Source organism: Callospermophilus lateralis, chromosome 8 (genome assembly GCF_048772815.1).
Source record: "Callospermophilus lateralis isolate mCalLat2 chromosome 8, mCalLat2.hap1, whole genome shotgun sequence".
Taxonomy (NCBI): Eukaryota; Metazoa; Chordata; class Mammalia; order Rodentia; family Sciuridae; genus Callospermophilus; species Callospermophilus lateralis.
The window spans coordinates 19,274,257-19,290,806 of NC_135312.1; the positions used below are offsets into that span (position 1 = coordinate 19,274,257).

At 47.8% G+C, this 16,550-nt stretch overlaps 1 protein-coding gene across 3 annotated transcripts in view; it reads right to left on the reverse strand.

The window, feature by feature from the left end:
• Positions 1–6,139: 6,139 nt before the first annotated feature.
• Sel1l3 (SEL1L family member 3) overlaps positions 6,140–16,550 on the reverse strand; it is a 97,708-nt gene continuing 87,297 nt past the window's right edge. The window contains exons 21-24 of one of the 3 annotated variants that reach the window (XM_076864728.2): positions 15,652–15,779; positions 14,964–15,066; positions 14,813–14,885; positions 6,140–7,260 (exon numbers count right to left, since the gene is read on the reverse strand). In XM_076864728.2, the coding sequence (XP_076720843.2) occupies positions 7,121–7,260; positions 14,813–14,885; positions 14,964–15,066; positions 15,652–15,779 (444 nt within the window). In that variant the 3' untranslated portion in view covers positions 6,140–7,120. Of the gene's footprint in view, positions 7,261–14,167; positions 14,501–14,812; positions 14,886–14,963; positions 15,067–15,414; positions 15,489–15,651; positions 15,780–16,550 lie in introns of those variants that run through there. The other 2 variants (XM_076864729.2, XM_076864730.2) reach the window with 2 other exon arrangements.

The window sequence follows — 16,550 nt, forward strand, 5'->3', positions numbered from 1 at the left end:
CATTTTTCATTGTGTATATGTGTATGTATGTATATATATGAAATTTTCTTCATATACTGATCTTCATGCCTCTTGTTGATAAAGGCATCTCACTTTCTTATTCACTGTGCCTTTTAATAATACATCACTCTTGGACAACTATATTATATGCTCAGCCTCTAAGAGCAACACACCACAGACTGGGATTTTACAACAGCAGGAATGTCTTTCTCACAGTAGCAGAGGCTGGGCAGTCCCAGGTCAAGGTGGGTGTTACTCTAAAGTTCTGTCGGTGGGACCTTAGGTGGCTGCCATCTTGTGAGCTTGTGTGGCCTCTTGTGTCTCCTCTTCCAAGGGCGCTGATCTCATGGTGAGGCGCCACCCTCATGACCTCATCTAACCCTAATTACCTCCCAGAGGCCCTGATTCTAAGTCCCATCCCGTTGGAGGTGAGGCTTCAACATATGAACAGGGTGGGGAGACATAAACATCTCGTCCATAACAAAAATACTACCCATTTTCAAAGGCTTGCTTTTTGGATTTTTCTGAGTACCAAGTCCAGTTAAGCTCATCAGATCTGATCTTTTCTCACCAGATTGTTCTCTGCCTGTCTGTTGGCTCATCAAGCACCATCTTCCTGACACGACAGCTTTTGCATCCTGTGAAGAACTCTTCAGCATAACTCATTTGGGAGAAACAAAGGCTTCCTCACTCTGCTAAAGTCACAGGGAAAGTCCAAAGGCCAGAGAGTCTGTGGCTTCCCAGGATAGCCAGGCTGCCCGATGGTGACTGACACAGCATGGGAGACTGGGCTTCCCGTGTGTCTTTTCTTCTCTGCTGCCCTGACCCGTGTCAGACCCTGCTCAGCACTGCATGCAGACACGTTGATCATTTGAGATAGTTTTATCCAAAACGGTGACGTGGGGTAAACATGACTTAGACCTGCAGAGTCTCTCTCCCTGCTTTACGGTTGAAACACCTGCCAGTCATCATGCCCAGAATCGTGTCCATGACAGGAAGGACAAGAGCTGGCGCTTGAGTTCCTGGAGGAACGTGAATATTCCTCCCGTTATCACCCTCTCCCTCTCCCTCATCATCCCTCTCCTGTATCTGTGACCCTTCAACCTTCTGGAACCGAGAAGCTGATTTGTGAGCAAAGCTCCCTCTTCTCCACTCTTGGGCCATTAAATAAAGCCTTTTTTTCCTCCCAACATTCGTCTCTCAGACACTGATTTTTCTGTGGGATGAGCCTCCAAACCTGGGCTCAGTAGCACTTGGTTAGCTCACTAACACTCTCAGTTTGACATGCGATTTAGGTCTGTGGTTCTGAACCAGGGCAATTTTGCTTCCCCCAGTCCCACTCCAGGGGACATTTGGCAATGCCTGGAGATTTTTTTTGGTTGTCACAATTTAGGGGGTGCTACTAGTACTTAGCAGAGAGGGGCCAGGGATGTTGCTAAGCATTCCGTGATGCTCAGGGTAGCTTCCCACAACCAAAAATGGTCCAGCCCAATAGCTCTGAGGTTAAGGAACCCAGGTTTACAGCTTGTGTGTGTGCTGAAGAGAAAAGCATGTGCGTGTGTGTGTGCGCATATGTGGGTGTGCATACGTGTATATGTGTGTTGTATAGACATACTGTGTTAGCTTTGTCACTGCCATGACTGAAAAAGCACAAATGTAGAGGAGGAAAATTTTATTTGAGGACTCACAGTTTCAGAGGTCTTAGTTCACAGAAGGCTGGCTCCATTCCTTAGGGCTTGAGGTGAGGCAGGGCATCATGGTGGGAGAGTGTGGTGGAGGGAAGCAGCTCACATGATGATCAGAAGGCAGAGAGAGAAGTCTCCACCTTGCAGATACAAATATATACCCTAAAGCTAAGCCCAATGCCCACCTCCTCCAGCCACACCCCACCTGCCTTCGGTTACCACTCAGTTAATTCCATCAGGGGGTTAATGTACTGATTGGGTCAAGGCTCTCACAACCCAACCATTTCTCCTCTGAACCTTCTTACATTGTCTCACGTGAGCTTTTGGGGGACACCTCACATCTAAACCATAACATATACATACAAATGAATCTGTGCGGGTACGAGTATGTGTGTGTACACAAACGCATTTGGTATTCTTTCAGGGTTTGGTCTTTAAACAGATCATACTGACTTATTTAATTCAGTTTCTCACTTTTTTCACTGCCAGCAAATTTTTAATATCTCGGTTTTTATAAATATGGTCTCTCACTTTCTGCCTGGTGCATCACTTACCCCTGGGCCTCAGGGGCCCAGGTGACTCCGTCTCCTTGCCCTCTCAAATGCTGGGATGTCATCCTCCCTACACGGATCTCTTAGTGGGTCTGTGCAGACTGAGAGGTCTGTTTGGGGCTGGGCCTCCCAGGTCATGACACCCTCCTTAGGTAGTTTCTGCACAACCCGTGAGGCATATGAGGTTCTGTGTCCACTTATTCTTAACGTGTTCTCTGTATTTCTATGATACGGTGGGCGTGAACTGCTCTTTTGATTTTAATATTTACTTCCTTGACTTCAAGTTAGGTGAAGCAGTCCTTCATCCTCTTTAAGTCATGGTGTCTTTCTGTGAATTGCTCAACCATGTGCTTGGAATCGTCTTTTCTCCTGGGTTTTCCACTTGCTGCACAGCTGATTGATGAGCAGTCTTTGTCTGTTCTTTGTTGGATGTTTTGTAGAGATGCCTCAGTCACCTACCCACCGACGCTGTTGGGTTCTTTCTTGAATAGAAATCCCTCATTTACAAAGAAGGGAGCTCTACTTATATTTGCATATTGTTTAGGAAATTCTTTTCTCACTTAAAAATGCATAAAATATTCTCTTAAATTCTCTACAACTAGCCTTGTAGTTCTACCATCACAGCTATGTTTTTATCCACTAGCCCTTTATATCTATAACAAGAGAGAGAATTTCAATCTTAATTTTCAAAATGTAATTGGCCAATTTGCTAACTATATGCTAAATATCCTTCTTACCCCCAATTAATTTGTGATTCCACTTTATTGTAAAAAATTCCCATCTGCTCCTAGGTTCTATACCCCTTTCCCTTAATCTTTGTCTAGGCTTCTCTACTGCCCTGCTGTTTCTGTTACTGTGACTTTGTACTATAACAATGTGTGGCAGGACAATTCCTTCCTCTCATTTTCCTTCAAACTTTACATTGCTGTCTATGGACTTCTATTCTTTTATATAAATTCAAAAATCACTTTGTCAATTCCTCACATATTCACCAAATCAGGACTTTGGTTGGGAGACCCATAAATTTATGAGTGAATTCTGAGGAAATTGTATACAGACTTGTACGTTGTTATTCTATCTATGAACATGGTATATTATTTTGTTTATATCTTCCATGTCCTGTAGTAGGATTTAAAGATTTTCTTGGTAAAGCTCTGAGTTCATTGTTTAATTACTAGACCCTTTATAATTGTAGACGAAACCTTATTTACATTTAATATTGCTTAATATTTCATTTTCTAATCAAGTTATTGCTGGTGTAGGAAAAGACTATTGTTTATTTATATTTATCTTGTGGGTGCCTTACCACTGAGTACATCCCCAGTCCTTTTGTACTGTGAGACAAGGACTTGCTAAATCCCTCAGGTGGGCCTCAAACTTGTGCTCCTCCTGCCTCAGCCTCCAAGTCACTGGGATTTCAGCGCACCACTCACCTTGCTATTGATCACTTTAAACAGATGTTTTGTCCTGAAACTTTGTTGAAAACTTTATCAAGATTCTGAATGACCCACATCTTGGCATCTTCCTCTCCCAAAGAGTGGAAGGGAAGACCACCACTTCTCCAGCTCTCCGAGGACTGGCAGCGTTCAGACAATCCATGAATCTGGAGGTCTCTCTGAGACTTGCTGAAACGAAGTCATGACTTGGAAGAGAAGGAAGTCCATGGGCTGTAACTTGAAATGCTTGCATGAAGGGCATAAGTGGCCTAGGCGTAAGGCAACAGGAAGTGGTGGGGCCTGGCGCAAGCCAGAAAGCACCGACTCTATCCAAAAGGGAAGGATCTCTTCAGCCTCACCTACTTCTTGCCACCCAGTAGCAAAGGCCCAGGTTTTTCACACCTTTACATTTTTAAGGAGAACTTCAAACGATGGATTATAACATATTGGCAACTAATTAAAACTTTAAAAATTACCAGGTGGGCCCCCCCCAAAAATCATATCTATGGGTTAGATTTGTTTCCAGATGGACTGGCCCACAGCCTCTGGTTTAAGAATGCATGGAGTGGAGGGACAATAGGGCAGTAACCTAATGTCACCTTTGAACCTACCTGGCCTTTCCGTTCCCTCTTTCCTTTCCACCCACTCTGCGCTGGGTTTTCTGGGCAGGTTTTTACTCCAGCCACTGGGACACCAGCTTTGGGGAACTGAGTCTAGAACTTAGGAGAGAAGGGGATGGCCAAGGCAAGAGAAGGTGTGGGTTAGACCCAGAAATTTCAATCTTGAGGGGTCCCCAGAGAACGGAAGTGTAAGTGGAGTCTGAATTGACAATTAGTCCTCCAGCTTCACAGAGGTGGCTGGCCCTGGAGCTCTGCTGGCATTTCCAGCCTCCAGTGGACAACTGGAGCAGGCCAGGCTGGCTCCATGCATCCACGGTCTGCACTTGAACCATCCTCTCCTGTTGTTCTAGGTGGGACAACAGGCCGATTGTCCCCAGTCCCTTAGAATGTGACGGTATTTGGAGATGGAGTCTTTAGAGAAGTGATGAAGGTAAAATGAGGTCCAGTGTCTGGACCCCAATCCAACGGGACTGGGGAAGGATCTATTCGTTATTAGAAGGGATTCAGGCCCACGCAGGGAAGACCATATGAAGTCACCAAAGAAGACCATCTGCAAGCCAGGGAGAGGACGGAGGAAGAACCACTCCTGCCAACACCTTGACCTCGGACTTCTGTCCCCCAGAAGTGTGATAAAGTAAATTTCTGTTGTTCGAGCCCCTCAGTAAGTAGGGCTTTGCTACGGAAGCCCTCCCAAATGAATGCCCTTGGGTTTCTTGGAAACTGGAGTACAGAGTTGGGTGGGAGGACTGTGGGGAAACCCTGTAAGTGAGGAGGGTACAAATGGGCACAATGAGAAGTTGGGGTTCAGTGAGATAGAGTTCTGGAGTTGTTTTGAATTGAGGCACAGGACAGTTTTCCCATAGGAATCATTCTCATGAAGGGAGACGGTATGATCTTACTCCCAGTGTCTGGAGACACTCTTGGCTGTCACAACTGGGGAAGGAGGAAGGAGTGAGTGAAGAGGGGAGCATGTGCTACTGGCCTAGAGTGGGTTGAGGGCAGGATGCTGCTTAACATCCTGTCCTACAACACAGAGCCACTCGTCCCAAGTGTCAATCGCGCTGAGACTGAAAAACTCCTGTATCAGCCACGGGCTGCTCTTGCAAGGCCGTACCCCTGGCAGATCTCACAGCTAAGGGAGGTGCCCAGCGAGCAACCTAGGTTCCCAGCAGCTGGGGAGTGGTGTGTTTGCCCTGAAGAGTGGTTCTGAGCAGGGCAAAGAGCCCACTCTCTGGCCCCTGAGATTTCTTTTTCTAACAAATATAACAACCAACCATGTTCAGGGTACACACATGATCTCTGTTAAGCCTCATGTGAAGCCCAAGAGGTGATAAGATACTCCTACTCCCATTTTATAGTACAAGAATCCGTGGCCCAGAGAGTAACCATTGCCCAAGGTTACTGAGCCAGAAGGTTTCAGAACCGGAATTTGCACTCCGGACAGCTAGACTCCAAAGTCTGGCTCTTCTGCAAATCTCAAAGGCAACCTTTGTAAATTAACACGTGCAATTAACACGGCAGAAACAGGGCCAACTGCAGGCTTAACCTAGATTAACATAAAGCCCAGCCTCAGAGCAGCCAGAGGTCCCTGAACAATATGTGACACTGCAAACATCACGGGGCCAGACCTTGAGCTCAGGGTTCCTGGAAAGGAGTTTCCTGCCACCTTTGGATCCACAAATGTCAATGGGTTACCAGAAATAATCTCTCATAAGGAGGACTTTTTCTTTCTTCTCTCTTTTTTTTAATCCCACTCAGGGAGAATGCATGAACTTAGCACTTTGTATGATAACCGCAGAAACTATAAAAGAAAGGGCACTTTCCAGTAGTTGATTGTATAAAAATAATTTTATTTACTACTGTAAATAAAGTAGTGCAAAGAGTAGTTTAACCCCACAATATTGCATTACTGATTTATTTTTACTACCTTAGCAGCATACAGTATAACGACACTCTGCTCTTCCTTGCCCTCTTACACACACACACACACACACACACACACACACCCACGCACACCCCTATACAGACTCAGGCAGGCATCAGGGGTGGGGATGAGACTATGAGCTACAGGCTTGGTTTCTGCATATTCCGTTGCGGCCGGTCTATTCTAATGGGTAATTCATGGAGAAGACTACACTTAAATACTAAGAATTTTCTGGATGATATTTTATGGATTGCAATTGAAACATAAAAGATATCCAACAATGTCATCAAGTGGTTTGGAAGCACTACGACCCTAGAAAAATTCAAGGAGAAAAATGTAAACCAATTTACAAAGCCATTATCTTCCCTGCACTTCCAGCCATAAACTAGTTCTTTCAAGGTGCCTTATAACCCCTGGGTTTTGGAAGTCAAAGATTAAATTGGACTTTGAGGAGCAGGCTCCGGCAAACATGGGCACTGAAACATTATCTACCTTGTGCAAAAGTCAGTTTTCTGTTCTCTGATAAAAGAGAATGAACAAAGGACGAAGACTCTTCAAAATGCCTCTCTGTGTCAAAGAATCCAGATGAGCCACAAGCAAAACTGGGACTCCCCAAATACATGATCACGAGAACAGAAGTTTATAGGGTCCAGTGAACCTCCCCAGATGTCCCTGTGACCAAGATGTTCCTTGGATTTCTTTGAGAACTTTTGGTATGACCACTGTCTGCTCTGGGTACTTCCTTATAATTTAAGTTTTTTTAAAAAACCACACCAAGTGCAAAATTTGCATACAGTGGACAAGATTTTTAAGGTGTTTATCAGGGTAATGCTCTGGCCCTAGCCTCCCAATACCGGCTGTCGAAGGGATCATTGCTCAAGTGGAGAGACCTGGAGTGCACGGTTCACCCACGTGGCTCTGGGTTATTAGTGACTGTGGACTGGTCCTGGTCAGAGGTGTCGGCAGCAGAAGACACAGCTGGAGTTGCAGTGGACGAGGTGGGACCCGAGGGAGCCCGGGCTGGTGCTGGAGGAGAACCGCTGGCTGCAGAGACACATGCACAACAGGGCTGAATATTCAGGACAGAACCTTTAGGACACCCAACCACACCCAGACTCTAGCAAGCCCGGGAGATGCTTCTAGCCCAGTGCCGCTGACACTAAGCTGAAGGCAACCTTGGAGTCATTCCCTAGGTTCTTGGGACTTTGGTGTCCTCTGTTGTAAAATGGTAGACTGGAATGGATGCGCAAAGATCTCTGATGGTTCTGACGGCCTGGGAGTCTAAGTTACTGCATTTATGCCAGAACTTACAGGCCACAGGGCTTCTGGTCCATGTTCCAGCCCCACCATGATGTGGACGCAGTGCCAGTCATGCATCATAGCAAGCAATGAGAAAGGGGGGGTCGTTTGACTCACACTCTTATTCCGTTTGGATGGTGTGCCAAACTCAAAGCTCGTTATTTAAATTCCTGTGCGTAAGGCTTGGGTCTAATGACTTAGCAGTCTGCAATCCTGAGGAGGCTGGGCCTCTACCAGTCCTAGCGAAGCTTATGGTTTATACTTGGTGTCAGAAGTTTCTAAATGACAGTGACTCTACCCTGAGAGGACAGCTGACAATGCCTGGAGACATTTTTGGTGGTCATACACCTGGGGTGGGGTGGTACGGCTAGCAGATAGTGGACAGAGGCCATCCAAACCAAATGTCAACGGTGTTGGGCCTGATAAACCTGCCTTAGGTGCTGAACCCAAGAAGAGCCCCCCATTAAGACTGTGGGCCCTGGAACCTGTCTGCTCTGCCCTCTAACAGCTGTATGACCTTGGACAAGTTACCTACCCGCCACTGCCAACCCCACATGACAGCAGTCCTAACTCCTGGAGCTTTTTCAGGGCTGAATGATTTAATGCTTATAGAATGCCTGGAACAGTGCCTGGCACATGCTATGACTAAGACCTGGTCACCAGGCCAGTGTATTAAGATGTCTTGATTTCAGGTGCGTGGCTTCCAGGACTGATAAGAGCTGGTGCATTTCTTTCTGGGATGCCTACCCTCCCCCCTCCTTTTTTTTGAGACCTCAATAGCCTGAGACAATGCACACAACAGTTTGCCTTTAAGCAGTGATATTAATGAAGCTCATCAATAATTTTTTAGTCTTGTGCAGGTTTTAGTAAGTAGAAACACTTCTAAAGTTTCCCGAATGTCCACCCTGAAATGTGTAGATTTTAAAAAGATGTCACCACATACTGACAATCTAGATAAAACCCTTCAAGAGTCCATGCCCAAGTAGCTATGGTCATCTCCCAAGGAGGAGGGTGAGGAAGGGTCCCCTGAGCTCCTGGCTCTGTACAGGACTTCTGTAAGGGCTTCTCCCTGGCTCCCTTCCCAATAGCTGCAGCCTCTGTGGATGCAGAGATGTCCTGAAAGAATACGACAGTGGCAGGGGGACCCCAGGGTGTTGTAGAATGCCGTGACGTTTCTAGGGTCATTAAAACCATCACTCTGGCTGGTGCTGTAGTGACTGCAATCTGGTGATGAGATGTAAAGACCATTTCGCTGCAGTCAGGAGACCTGGTCTGGGCAAGTCTCATTTATCTGCCACTAGCTAATAATAGGTGACCTTAGCATAGGTACAGAATGGCAGATGTTTCCCTCTAAGGTGCTTGAATATTGTGGGCCTGGCTTTCCCCACCTGTGAATCAGGGGCTGTGAGCAGATGGTGCCAGACCCCCTCTGACCCTAGGACCAACCTGCCTGATGATCTCTGAGGAAGTTAACTCGGCACTAAAGCAAGTATTTTTAACTCAGGGAATGTGTAAATCACCATGGTAACAAGATAAATCAGCAATCAGTTTTCCAATTAAAGCAAAAAATGCCAATGTGTAAATGTAGAAGGAACGCCTAATCAACTCGGCCACCATTTACCACCTTCTGGTAAGAGCACAAAAGAAACGCTGGTGCTTCCACAGTCAGTTTATTACCGTGGAGTTAGGGGCCTCGCTCCCCTCTGTGGGGGTCTGCAGTAGCTACATGAGCCCCCCCATAACCCATCCCAATTGTAAAGTGGCCCCTTTGTCTCTGCCCACCTGGAATGTGTGCTAATTTCATTACTGGACTTGGAGTCAAGGCAACCAGGAAAATAAGCGTGCTGTTTAAAAAATTTCAGAGTATATTCCAGAGCCAAATAGAAGTGATTTGTGGATGACTGACTGCCCGGGGGACCATTTCCTGCACATTAGTGAGAATAATCAGGAGCTGGCCCCACTGCAGCCATGGCCACAGGCAGCTGTTGCCTGCTTTTGTATGGCTCTGGGTCTAAAAATGGTTTTTACATTTTTAAACGGGTGAGCGAAAATTCAAAGAAGAGGAATATTTTGTGACATGGGAAAAATATATGAAATGCAAATGTGTCCATGGGAAAGTTTTATCAGAAACTTAGCTGGAATGGCTTCTTCTGAGCGCTAGTGGCAGGATTGAGCTGTGACAGGGACACCCCTGAAAGCTAAAAATATTTCTTAACTGACCCTTTATGGAAAAAAGATTGTTAACCCCTGTTGTAGAACATTGTTAGAAAAACATCTGCAGGCCAGCTGACCAGATGTGGATGTAAAAGAATACAGGGGAACACGGTGGGTTAACTCTGAAATGGCAGAACCTTCCCAAGAGGAGGTGCAAGGGAGAGGAGCTTGAAATCTTACGCTAAGATTTGGCTACTTTACTTGGCCGTGGGCTCAGCAGGGCCCTGTGCAGGTGTAAGATCATTGGTCACCTAAAATATAAGGTTCTTTTTTTTTAAAGTACTGAAACAAAGGCACTGGCTCATCCATCAAGAGCACTGAAACCTTTCTTCCGAGTGGAGGTGCTGTGGGGTACCAAGGTGGGGCAGCCTTTGCGGAACCTCACCATGAAGTCTCCCCAGCTCAGGCTTCTGCTTTTCTCATGGGCACCAGGTTGTGGCATTTTACTTTAAGTAGCAAATATCATTAACAGGAAAAGAGTAGGGAAAGGCTTAGTTAATCTTGCTTATATTAGTTTACTCTTTTTTATTTTTTTGGTATTGGGGATTGAGCTCAGGGGCGCTTAACCACTGACTGAGCCACATCCCCAGCTGTTTACATTTTTTTTTTTTTTTAATTTTGAGATACAGTTTTGCTAAGTTCCTTAGGGTCTTGCTAAGTTGCTGAGGCTGGTTTTGAACTTGTGATCCTCCTGCCTCAGCTTCCCGAGCCACTGGAATTATAGGTGTGCACCACTGTACCTGGCTCATCTGAACTCAGAGAACAGCAGGCTAACCACTTGGCTGGATAGGAAGCGTTGGCTTACATGAGAAAGGCACCAACCGGGCTGGCCTGGCCTTAGGTTCCTGGTGGTACCTCGGAGCTGGTGGATCCATAAAGTTTATGCTGCTATTACAGGCTGGGTATCCCTTATCAGAAATGCTCAAAAGTGGAAGTGTTTCAGACTGCAGATCTTTTTGGATCTTGGAATACTTGCACATACGTGACATATCTTGGGGTGTGGCTCAAGTCTAAGGATGAAATTCCTGTATGTTCGTAAAACCCTGTTCACAGCCTGAAGGTCATCATATAGGATATTTTCAGGGCACCTGTGTTTTGACTGCAACCCATCACAGAAGGCGCATGTGGAACTTTCCCTTTGGGGCGTTATGTCGGTGCTCAAGAAGCTTCCGATTCTGGAGCCTTTCAGATTCTGGATGCCTTGGATGGGGACTCTCAATGGCCTATAAGGAGGCAGGAGTCTGTCTTTGAAAGGTGGTTCCTATTTTATCCCTCTGCCATCCCTTTGCCTTCCTTAGAGCAGCCCGCGGGCTCCAGGTCTTTTGCTTGGGGGGAGGTTTGGGGCAGGCAGAGGTGAACAAGGCTCTAGACATACTTCACTTTGGGATGTTTTTGTTTTGATTTTTAAAGCCTGCTCCATTAGGGCAATTATGCTTGGCGTCCTTGACAGGGAGGAAGAGGGAGAGTGCTTTTGAGAGGAAGCCAGGCAGGGAGAAGAGCTTTCTGGAGTCTGGAAAGGGGCTGGGCCTGTCTGTGGCTGGACTGCAGCAGGCCCTCTCCTGGTCCCTGCAGCAATCTGCAGCAAGACTCAGAGCAAAGGCTGATGGGGCCAGACTTCAGCAAGGACTGGAGCTGCCAGGTGACCCATCCAAGGGACCGAGAGGGACAGCGTAGGCCTCGAGCCATGTGTGTTTTGCGCTTAGGCCAAGGGTAATCAAGTGCCCCTTGGGCTGTCCAAAACAGGGACCTTTGCACTACTCTGTGAGCCCTTAGCCTCTGGAAAGAGAGAGCTCGGGGGAATGGAAGCCGGACGTCAGGGAGGTCCCTTGAAGGGGCCTTGGAGTGCAGTGTTTGTGGAGTGCCTCTTGCTGCTCTTGATGGATGAGCCAGTGCCTCTGTTTCAGTGCCTTAAAAAAAGAACCTTATATTTTAGAAAGAGTCACACAGCACAGAAAAAAGCATGCAGCTCCGGCAAGGCTCTGCTACTGAGGCCAACCAAACTCCTGAAGTGCAGGCGCTACCTGGTTCAGCACGCTTCAATCACAGGTGAAACACCTGGGGGACATTCCCGGGGGCTCCCAGCCACTGTCGGTGGAATCCTCAGAACCATGTACCATGTCGCCAGACTTGGTCCTCTTAGCTAGGACAGGCGGCAGGTGCACTGCTCTGCGTGCTGTTTGACAGAAGAGGAACCTGAGGTGCAAGAGGCTCCCTCCCTCGCCCAGAACCTCAGCCTGATCCTCACAGGGCAGGGGCTGCTCACTGCTGCCTGCACCACCAGCCTTCTGAACGCAGGACAGTTCCATATGACAAAGGCTGTGGTGTGCTGGCTGTATATCCCAGAGCTGGCAACCCCAGCAGGAGAGTGAAGGGGGTCGGAGCTGGACGCAGAATGGACGGCGAGAGCCTCCATGGATGAATTGTTAATTTTTGAAAACAATTAACTGGAAAAAAGGCAAATCATGACAAAAATGGCTGTCTTCTGGCAGCAGTCCTGAGCAGTCCTGAGCCTTCTGCTGTCACAGGTTCAGCACTGTGCTTACCCCCCGTCCCCACCCTACGGCTTTGGCCAGCCCCCGCTGCTGTCCTCCCCTCCCGTGGGGCAGGTCCTGGGCCCTTGGGTGCCATCAACTCCCTGGAGAGACACTAGCAGCAGAAGCTTTGGCCCCTATCAGCCCAGCAGCTGCCCCTCCTCCCTCCTGTGTCTCTGTCACCTGCCACATCACCCCCAAGATCACCTGCTCTGCTGTGCTGATGAAGAACCTCCCTATTTCACAACGACTGACATGTTTGCACTTAGCGTAAGTGCAAGTCACGGCAGGAAGGTACCCAGGCCCTCACTCCAGATGTGACTTCTGTCAGGGTGGCAGGTGCCCCTGTGGGGCCCCCTTCTGTAAATGAGAGATTTTTTCCTTTGACTTCCACCCTTACTGGCCAAAGTCCAGGCTGTGCAACAGCCATGTGGGCATTGCCCTGGAGCAGGTTAGAAACACCCCCAGACCCCCGAATCAGAACCTGCCTTTAATACAATCCTTTTGAGATTCCTATGCACATAAAACTAAGGAGCTAGAATTTACATACGGAAAAGGTTATTTTGTTAGAATTGATTTCTTTGGCTTTCTTTATATTCCTGTTGTGGCATTCTATTGGTGTAGGTTAATTATCAGGATTTCACTTCAAGTGGAAAAGTGTTCCAGAATATCCTTGTGTGAGGGAACAGTGGGTTCAAGACAGTCAATAATCATTGTTCTAAAGTATTGTGATTCTGAAAAATTGTCGGCCAGTCTGTGGCCCTACATTTCTCTCACTTTTTTTTTTTTTTTTTGGTCTTTGGGAAGCTATTTCACCTCTTGGGCCTCAGTTTCCTCATCTGTCTAATGAAGGGCAAAGAGTGAAATGGTTTTCAAGATCTTCTCTTGGTTGGTCAAGAGGAAAGGAAGCAAGTGCCAGAAGAGGCAAACGAAAGAGTTGGGAAAAAAAAAACAAACAGGAAAATATGTGAAAGAAGCGAGAAGACGCTGGCAGGGCCAGGAGGGACCGGAGATGGGAGAGGGGCTGCCTCTGACGGCAGCAATTCCCGCCGCCCATGAATTTTCATGGCCACCAGCTGGCACGGAATCATAAAGACGATTTCGACACCTCTGATGGAGCCACATTCGTAATCATCAGCACAATATTTCCACGGAGTCAAAATGACAAAGATAATTTGAAATGGAAAACAGACAAGATGCAAAATAAATGTCTTCTACCTGGCGACAAATGTGTTGGGGGAGAGAATGTGCGTTGGGGTGACTTATGGCCCAGCAGTGGAGGAGGCAGCCAGCCTGGGAGGGCCTGGAAGGGCTCCTGTGACTCCTCAGGCAAAGCAGGGAGGTGATCAGGGACAGCAGCCACAAGGGGGTCTCACCAGGGACAGGAGGGGCTTTGTTCCTTTTGCTGTTCATTGTTTGCTACACAAATAATGGCTAGGCCAGGCTCCAGGGCCTTTCTCACCCTAATAGACTCATTTGTGAATGTCGCTGTTGGCCTTTGTGAGTCACCATGTCCTTCTGGAACCATCCAAGATGGCGGGAAGCTGGAGTTCTCACCAAGAGGCATCTGTAGGTTTGAGTACCTGGGAGGTGGGAGCTGCTTGGCAGGACAGGGTGGGTCCCCCAACTCAGCCTACAGCGCAACAGGGGAGAATGAGTGGCTCACACTTATCCAGAGGGCCATGGATGCCAGAGAATGAAAGAGCAGGCTTTGAACTACGCGTGTCTTTCCAGTAGTGTGGTGCATTCAGCCCCTCCCCACACCCACTGCAGAATCTGCATTTAATATTATTCCTGCAGGATTCTTGCACCCATTAAAATTCAGAAGCACGAGGCTAAAATTTTACATATGGAAATGAATAATATTTTATTATAAACATTTCCCTTTATATTACTATTAGGGCATCTTCTCGGTTCACTTTTCTTTTTCATATTTTATCTCTCTGGAAGTAGTAAGTATTAGATGAATGAGAAATTGGGAGATCAGTTAGGTTAAGTAACTCACCAGAAGTCACACAGCTAATGAGTAGCCAAGTCTGGACTTTAAGCCCAAATAGAAGTGACTGGGACACCGCTCCCCTAACTACCAACTCAACTCGTCCTGGCTCAGAAAAGTAACAGTGATTCAGTGGAAACACAGCTAGGTGACGTCCTCCTCGGCCCCTCCCTCCACGTCCCCGTGGTTGGGGAGGTTTGTGAGCTGTGTATTTGCTTGTCTCCTCACGCCTTTGCTTATTGGACTGGAACGAAAGGGAAGGCTTAGTGCAGGAGGGGCTTTTGAGCTGGGTTTGCAGAGGTACAATTTTGCTAGACGATGTATTTTCAACAGGAGAGGATATTTTGGTTCCATTTCTTTAGCTTTTTTTTTAAATCCTTACTTTGAAAAATCTATTAGTTTTGTGACCTCCTGGCAGCCAGGGAGTATGACACGCTCCTGGGGGTCCCCGTGCTGTGCATGCCCAAGCTGAAGACGGGCCATGGCACCGTGAGAGTGTGGGGAGGGAGTGCCCCCCCCCACCCCGCCCCACGCGGTGGCTTTGAGAAGGCTTTACCTGAGACATCCCGGAAGTGCTGCACTGTCCCAGCGATCACCACGGACAGCAGGAAGGTTCCCAGAAAGTAGATCTGCAGACACCAGAAGCACGCCTCAGATGACTGACCCAGGCAGGGGCCACAGGGCAGGGCTGCGGGGACGGTACCTACCAGGGCAGAGTGCAGGACAGCGCCCCAGATAAGCCGCAGGTGGAGGTACCCCCAGGCCAGGGAGCAGGGGCTGAAGGACTCCTCGCTGCTGTGGCTCCAGCACCTGCCAACAAAGCCAGGCCCCCGTCAGGTGGGCGACTTGGTGGCCCTTCCCACAACCGGCCTCTCCAGAGCTCACACCTGCACGCCTCTGCTCTTGCACACGCGAGCACACTCGCAGTGAGGGGCGCGGGAGCAAAGGCACTTCAGTACTCTGCGCCTCACCTGGATTTCTGAGATCCTCGCAGAAATCTGAGGAAAAGGTCACCTGCACCCTTCGTTATGAAGGATCACACGGAGGAGCATGGGGCCTGTTAGAACAGCATTTCTGTCCAAGTGTCTGTCCAAAGTCCAGAGGCAGGAAGGCCTCCCTATCTTTCAGAATCAGATGTGTGGCTTTTTTTTTTTTTTTTCCACTGTCATGGAAAACCTTGGTCAGCACTTGAACTTCAGATCAAGCACATTGTATATCATGAGCCTCAGAGACTGGAAAAGGAAGACACGTGGCTTTGGCTAACTGTTCACTACTAGAAGCAAATCCTGGGCCCTTTCTCTAACAATTGACATCACATAAGAATTGAATCAAGAAACAACTCCCACCTCCTTGGGTCCCCCAGCTGCCATGGCATAAAGGCATCTCTGAACTCACCGTTCGTATAGTTCCTGGAGAATGGAGATGTTACTAGAATGGAGTGATGGGTCAATTTCCAGGAAATCCAAAATATGGTGTGGGATGATAGCACCTTCCTCAATTAGCAGGGCCAGGTTAAAAAATCCCTAAAGGTAAGGCACAAACCAGACCCATCAGCTCCTCGTAATAAAACCCAGACACACACCCTTCATCAGCGTGTAAACTTTTAAAACCTCTACATATTTTTTCCCAGCCCCTATAGCCAGATGGTTTAGTCATCTTCATTGATGAATTGTTTCCCTAAATATATGCATCTCAGAAATTTATTTGCAAGAGAACCGGGAGGCTTTCAAAGGATGCTGCGTCCCATCTGCTCAGCAGCCAGTCAACCGGGAGGTCTGTCCTTTCCTGTTCACGCTCTCAAAACAGAACGCACTGCAAAACCAGAGCACCACGTCGGAGGCGATGTCCATCACGGACGGTGGCCTCGGTCACCATCAAATCTGAGAAAATATTTCTGTGGCTGCACGCTACCTGTGACTGACATTCTCAGGTCAAGCGTGTCAGAGTCACAGATGGCACTTGCCTCAGCTCTCCTGGGTCAGCGTGGAAAACCTCATGATTTCTGTTGGCACAGACCTCCGCATGTACGTTTCCCCGGCCTCTTCTTTGGTACCTTATTCTTGACCCTCAGGGTGGGCCCACCTTAATGGACTGTGCAGATCCTGGTTCAGGAGCCCGACGGTGGAAATGGGTCCCACAAGATGGGTGCGAGATGCCAGCTGGAGGTCATTGGCCATCATGAGCTGAGCATGCGGCCAGACCACAAAGCCAGCAAACATGAGTGGGGCTCACCACAAGGAGCCTTTCAAATGGAGCTGGACTGTGGCCTTTTGAGGAATCCACGGTCATGTTTG